Source organism: Mauremys mutica, chromosome 5, assembly GCF_020497125.1.
Source record: "Mauremys mutica isolate MM-2020 ecotype Southern chromosome 5, ASM2049712v1, whole genome shotgun sequence".
NCBI classification, from domain to species: Eukaryota; Metazoa; Chordata; order Testudines; family Geoemydidae; genus Mauremys; species Mauremys mutica.
In genome coordinates, this window is record NC_059076.1 from 87,870,387 (window position 1) to 87,877,660 (window position 7,274).

The window sequence follows — 7,274 nt, forward strand, 5'->3', positions numbered from 1 at the left end:
TGAAATCCTGCCTGAGCAGGAATGGGTATTGTGTGGGGGTGGATGCTCCTTGAAACAACTGGCAGGGTAGTGTATAAAAATCATGACTGTTCTTATCAAATAAGGCTAGCTCTGTTCCCCTGGAAATTACAGCCCACGTTACTGTCTTGAATGCTCATTAACATAGTTACCAGGGAAGTAAAGGCTACTCAGGAGCACCATCTCTTACAATTTGTTGTTAGATTCTTTTTCCCCCAGAGTGAAGTGCTGCTGATTTTAAAAGAACTGCTTGGGGTTTTATATATTAAAATGTTGAAAAGAAATAGTTAAGAGTAGTTTTAAACAGCTTGTTTAAGCAAAGGGTCAGTGTGTTAAGCCTCCTGGTTCTAGATATACAGACTACATCCAATCCACAAATGGGGTCTGACTGTTAATCAAGTCTCCTAATTCTGCATATGTTGCAAGAAATGAATGGGCAAACCACTGTAGATCATACAATAAAGGACAATAGGAAGTTCAGACAAATTCTGCAGGTCTTGCACTGCAAGGAGACACAGCTATGACATGACTTCTAACAGGGAAGATGTGAAAACACTCTTCAGCTGCCTTCATTAAGGTCCTCTTAAAATTCAACTCTTATTAAACTACCCAGAATTTTGTAGAATGACTGGCTCATGCAGTAATGCAAGCAAAAATAGGCAGCTGCTTTTATGCAGGATTTTTTTTTTCTGACTAGGGCACATGTCTGTTACATCTGATATTCTGTCTTCTGCACAAGCTGACAGCTTAGGGCTTGTCTTCACTGCAACAGTTAGCTCAAGTTAGTACATTTGAGCTCCTTCACTAGAGCTAGCCTAGCTCAAGTTGAGTGATCACACTGAAACATTTGAGCAGGGCCAGCCCACAACAGTTTGGCACGTAAGGCGGGGAGATCAAATGATGCCCCCATACCCCCTTGCTTGGGCCAAAACTTTGAAAGGTCTCAATTCTGCCTTCTTCCTGTTCTACTCCTCTCATGGTACTGCTCTGCTACCTACCCCAATAAAGGAGAACAAACAACTTAAAATGCCTTGTTCAAAAATTTTAAATAACACAACTTTCAAACTTCTAAACAGCAAATGTAACTTTTCTTGTCTGCATAGTAAATACTGGCATTTTATCTGTACCTTCTTGGTTGCAAAGATTTGAACTGCTTCCTGCTGAAGGTCCACAGCATAGGCCAGCTCATGCTCTATTGAGATGGTTGCAAGGCTGACCAGCCTCTCCTGTGTCATTGTGGAGCGTGAATGTGTTTTTAACTTCAGCTTGGAGAAGCTGAGTTCTCCACTGGCAACTGTTACAGGAAGTGTTAGAAGTATGTGCAGAGCAACAAAAGCATTTGGAAAGAGGGTGGTCATCTTATTTGTGCGCACATATTCCAGAACAGCCTTTGGAGTTGATCCTGCTGAAATGTATCTTGAAATGGCTTTCAATTCATCACCTAAATCACTCGCATCAATAGCGCATATGTCATCATGTGTCACTGTCTCTAGTGCCCTGAATTGCTGTGTAGGTGGTCTTCAGGTATAGTGAGGAGTTTTGGAATATCATACAACATACCAAATATACTGCTGTGTTCTTTGAGCTGCATGAAATGTTCTTCAACTGACTGTATTTCACTATCTAGCACCTGGTTAAAGAATTCAACTTTGAATTGTTGCTTGGGGTCTCTTATGGGATTATCCCATGCTTTGTAATCAAAATGTCGTCTTCTTCTTCGGTGACTCTTGTATTCTTAAATGGGGGGGGCGGAAATAGCTTCAGTGTCAAGTTCCTCTGCCAATTTCTGTGCACTCTTCAGAACGTTTTGAAATCCCTCATCTGACCAGTAAGACTGTAGGTCTGACTTTGCTTTGTCCAGCTGTTCTGTCACTCCAAATATATCAAGGTCAACACCTTGGAGTCTCTTGCTTACAACATTAATTTTAGACAGTATGTCATGCCACAACACTAAGTCACACAGAAATTTGAAGTTATGTATGATTCTGGTGATCCCATTTCCCTCTGCCACTGTTCTCCCATGAACAGTTTCTGTCATAGCATTATCCTCCATAATGGCAACTATGGCATCACCTATCTTCCCAATTTGGTGTTTGATAGGCTTTATTGCCTCCACTCCACTTTCCCATCATGTGACACTCAGTGATTTCCATGTCAGAGAGGATGTTCCCAGATGTTGCTTCAAAATTTGCCGTTGATGCAGAGAAAAATACACAGATGCTTTGAATTACATTAAAAAATTCAGCAGCCTCACTAGAAGCTGAAGCTGCATCACTAACCAACAAGTTCAGTGAATGAGAACTGCATGAGAAAAGAAGCTCGAGGGTTTAACTCTCGGATCCGTGTCTGCACTGCTCTGTTCTTTCCTCTCATGTTGGCACCATTATTGTAGCCCTGACCTCTCATGTCAGCTATCGCAATTCCCGTATCTTCCAGCTTTTTAAGAAGCACATTTGTCATACCAGCTCCTGTAGTATCATCAATGTCAATAAATTTTAGAAAATGCTCTCTAACAGTCACCATTGCAGGGACATTTTCACTAGGTTCTGTTACAAAATACACCATTAAAGTCATTTGTTCAGTATGGCTGATGTCAGGTGTACAGTCCAGAATAACACAGTAATATCTTGCTGACTTCAGATCTGCCGCAATCTTCTGTTTGACTTTTGTTGCCAGTAACTGTATGATCTCATTTTGAATTGTTTTTCCAAGGTAGTGGTGTATGTCCATTTCTTGGGCGGTGACTCTTCTTAGGAGCTCCTGGAGTACAGCATCAAACTCAGCCATCAGCTCCACAATTTTAAGGAAGTTTCCATTGTTTGGCACATGCAGCTGATCTGAAGTACCCCGCAGTGCTAGGTTTTGGGTAGCAAGCATTCTGACAATGGCAATGAGCCTTTTCAGAACATTTTGCCAGTAGAGAGACTCTGATGCAATCTTCTCTTGATGCTGATCTATGGTGGCCTCATCTCAAGCTCTTTCCACCTATGGAATGCTCTCTGGTGATTTGCTGCCTTCTCATGGCATGCCAGATTTCTAGCCAGATTTTTCCAGTCCTTTGTTCCTGTACAACCCAATGTGGCTGGAACATTAGACTGGAAGAGTTTTCAACAACAGTATGCAGCCTTCTGGGTTTTTGAGTACATAAGCCATGGCCTCTCTACTTTGTCATCATTGGGATTTCATGCCAGTAATGTGTTGGATGGAAACTTCTATTTTCATTGTCTTTGGGGAACATGAAGTTTTTCACTTGCTGTGGCCCATGCAGTACAGGGAAGTCCCTCAGGCTACTGCTCAAGTGGGTCCACAGTCCTGGATCCTCTAGACTTAAGGAACTAAACAAAGTAGCAGCTGTTTCTTACGCCTCCACCACACTCTTCTCTGATCTACACTTTTCTTCAGGAATGTACATGGTTACATCCATTTGAGATGGAGATATGGATGCTGCAGTAGCTGCCAGGTCACCTGCACTCTGACTAACTAGAAGATCAGGCATCTCCTCACCACTCACATCCTCATTGGGGCTGGAAGGCTCACTGTGAACATTTGTATCTCTGTATCTCAGGAGAGCTCCTTCCTGCTTAGATAGAAAAGCTTCCTTTGCTTGCTTTCTTTTTCTGAATGCTGCCCCAGAGGGGCGTTTTCGTCTTTCACTCATGACTGCTGTTCTGTGCCAGCTATAGTGGCTCTCAACACTCAATTGAAGGACAAATAAGCAGGCTGGTAGCAGGGCCTGAGTGAAGGAAGATGTCAGTGTCTTAAGGGCCTAATTGGCTCCTACTACTTCAGTTGACTACCTGTTCTCCTCAAGTGGGTTCAGGGAAGCAGCAGGCAACAGGAAGCTCCCTGAGAAGCTGGTGTTAATCTGTCCAGGCTCCTGGGGGTGCTAGAGAGTTATATAAGAGGCTTCTCCTCCTTCTCTCTCTCCCTGCAACTCCTGCTGCTTTCTGTTATTCCCTCTTGTCTTTTCTCCTGCCTGCCTGTTATGTCTCTTGTGCCCTCCTTCCTCCAGCACAGCACTCCACCATCTCTGTGCATCCAGAGCAGAGAGAATACATATGCACCAGCAGCAGACCCAATTTGCTACACTCTGGGTCCTAGTGGCACCCCCAAAAGTCTGGCACTTGAGGCGGCCGCCTCAGTTTGCTTCATGGTAAGGCCAGCCCTGCATTTGAGCTGCACAGTGGCTTGAATAGCAGTGTGATTGTATTTGGAGCGAATCAGCTGTGGTTCCTGGAGCTATTGCATCTCCACTGCATTACTAGCTCTAGCTTTAACAGCACTCCAGCTTCAACACCCACTTCTTTCAAAGCCCAACAACCTGAGGTTAAAATACCTCTTAATTCAAGCTAGAGAATTGTGTGTGGATGGGAGTCAAGTTGGGGTAAAACTAAAGTTATAGCTCCAGCTCACAGTGCAGTGAGGGCAAACCTGTAGAACCCAGCTGTTACTTCTTGGGAATATTCCCAAGAGAACAAATGCACTAAATCCTGATAAGGAATGAATATATCTGGCCAGGGATTTGTTACATAATTTTAAGAGTTAAAACAGCTATAAGAGGCTCTAACTTTCAAATGGAATCATGTCCACTTACATACAATTATTTTTTCAGGCAACTTTCCACAGAGCAGGCAGTTTTACAGGAGTCTCTAGAGAAAGAATCAAAAGTAAATAAACGTTTATCAATGGAAAACGAAGAACTTCTATGGAAACTACACAATGGGGACCTGTGCAGCCCTAAGAAAGTGTCGCCTAGTTCTCCACCAATGCCTTCTCAGTCACCAAGGAATTCCGGCTCCTTCTCTGCTCCTACAGTAGCACCAAGATGACATCTTTTATAATGAGGGGGAGACCCCATAAAAGCATTTCACTTGTGATCTGCAGAACTGATCCTAACTCCAATCATGGGAGCAAGAGCTATATTAGCTGAGTGTGATGACTGAAATATAACTGGAATTATTGGTGTGGAAAATTGTTCTAAGATACTGAAAATATGGGAGTAAGACTTTCTATTTCTCCTCCAAAAAAGACTTCAGTAATGACTATAGACATTGTTGCACAAAGCACTTACAGAGCAAGGGAAGTCTTGTTCATTGCCTTTTTCACCTAACTCTAAGAAAAAAGCTCAGGGGCTACAGATATAGACCACAACCTCTATAATGTGTTCCTTATCACAGACACCTTTTTGAGACTGTGGATGTGTATGAAGTGGATGTAACACACTGTGTGTGTGTGTGTGTGAGTGTGTGATGCTGCCTTCTTTGCCGTGTGTGTAATAAAGGACAAAAGCTAAAGAATATACATTGACATGTACTTCATTAATAATGTTGTCAATATGCATGTTTTATCCAAGGTTACCCTTAACTGCGGGTGAGGAGAAACTGCCATTTGTATTATAGGCTAGTTTCCACCTCATCTTTCTGCTTCTGTTTAAGAGGATGGCAGGAAATGTTTTATCTGTTGACTTGACTTGTCAGTGTCTCTACCTACCTTTATAGTGCAATTGAGTGATTTTTTTTCTAAAAATTGTCTGATCGTCAGAGTTGAAACTGCAGCCATACTGTCTATGAATTTTTAGCTTTTCCATTCATATGCAGCACTGGTAGCCATATCACAGTCTAATAAGATGGTAGCATTGCATTTTTTCAGGATACAGTCAAGTTTAGAACACTTTTTGCTAAGATGGAAGTGGAGAAGCAAGATGATGATTCTGGAACATTGAAATTGACACTCTCTGCAACTCCCTTACTTCTACTGTAGTCAGAGGTCAAAACATTAAAATGACTAGATTTAGCATAAACCCCCATACTGCAGACATGCAACCGGACCCAATCCCCTTGTCTACTGAAAACAAACTCCCAGACAAGCAGCCATTACTTCCTAAGAAAAGCCTGGTCATTGCGAAGGCCACCATCTAGAGGGTCCTGATCTAATCGAAGATACAGGATTTAAAAGCCAAAAAGGGAGAAATAAGTAGGATGACAAAACATTATTTGAAAGGGGAATGAGAAATGCAGCAAGATTCATAAGAGTCTTAAAAGCAAGCAATACAGTTTCTCTGATTTTGACAAAGTTTTGATTTTTAAAATGTTGTGCCCTTATTTTAACTTTCAGCAGTGTTGCCAAGATAACTGTATGGAGGGGTGGGGAGAAGAACAAGTGGTTCGTCTCCCCAAAGTTTCCAAATTTCACTTGGCGGAAGTTTCCCCTTGAGTTAGCAACACAAACATGTTTGTTCTGAAGATGGATGTAACATTTTACACTATGTTTCGAATTAAGGTAGTCACAGTGTGTGTCTGGTCTTGTTATTGTTTTGGTCCACACTTCTTTTAAAGATCCCATGCATCCTGTTCTGTGAGTACAGTTTCAATTTCTAGTTATGGTTACAGAATGTCTGTGCTTCTAATTAGGGGTTGTTTTTAAACCAGGAATATTCTACTGTTACCTTGTCAACAGTGTTAGCAATATGGTAAATCTTGTGCTTCAGTGTATTTTTCCAGCAGACTGGGAAAGGGAGTCCAGTGGATGGGAGGGGCAGAGAGGAGGAGGAGTAGGGAAACTAAATTTGAAAAACACTTCAAACCAAACATTTCATCTAGGATATGAAAATGCTGGCACTTCAGAAAGTGCCTGGGTGTACAAACAAAGTTGTAGCAGTGCTCATTCTGTAACTATGAAATTGTAATATATTCAAACTTGTAATTAAATTTCATCTACACAATGTACAAGTGAAGTCTGACTCCTCTATGGAACATTTTGCTTAATTTGCCTCTTTTTATCCCATTTAAGGCGCTGTACATGCCACTGTAGTTCAAGTGGTGTCAGCACTTATACTGTTTTCCACGGATTTATAATTTAACTGTAAAAATCTGTTGTGGGCTGAAACTTGGCTTAAACGTATTTCTTAGAGCATTCTTTGCTTCGATAAGGTTAAGGAAATTGGATCATGCGTATTTGAGATGAGTGTTTAAAAATAAATTTTTTTTTACTGGTTTGACTTTTTGCTTGTGTAAATCTAAAAAACTTGAAACTAAGAAGGAAAGTTTTCCAGGGGCAAGTATTCTAACAGTTGAAATATTGAAACTTTACAATGGCTTGTTCCTTCAAGCATAGAAGAGCTTTTCATCAGTGTTCAGATAACTTATTAATTTTTTTATCCCAAACCTGCACCACTATTACAGACAGAACTCAGGATAGCAAACTGAGTTTTGCTTGTGTAGTTTGCAGATGATTATTGGATCCAGGAGAATCGTGAT

At 41.4% G+C, this 7,274-nt stretch overlaps 1 protein-coding gene across 6 annotated transcripts in view; it reads left to right on the forward strand.

Annotated features, from left to right (window-relative positions):
* The window catches only part of MTUS1 (microtubule associated scaffold protein 1), a 201,060-nt gene extending 194,044 nt beyond the window's left edge, over nt 1-7,016 (forward strand). For all 6 annotated transcript variants that reach the window (XM_045017626.1, XM_045017624.1, XM_045017625.1 and 3 more), the window contains one exon: nt 4,631-7,016. In XM_045017626.1, coding sequence (XP_044873561.1) covers nt 4,631-4,847 — 217 coding nt within the window. In that variant the 3' untranslated portion in view covers nt 4,848-7,016. The remainder of the gene's footprint in view (nt 1-4,630) is intronic.
* The last annotated feature ends 258 nt before the right edge of the window (nt 7,017-7,274 follow it).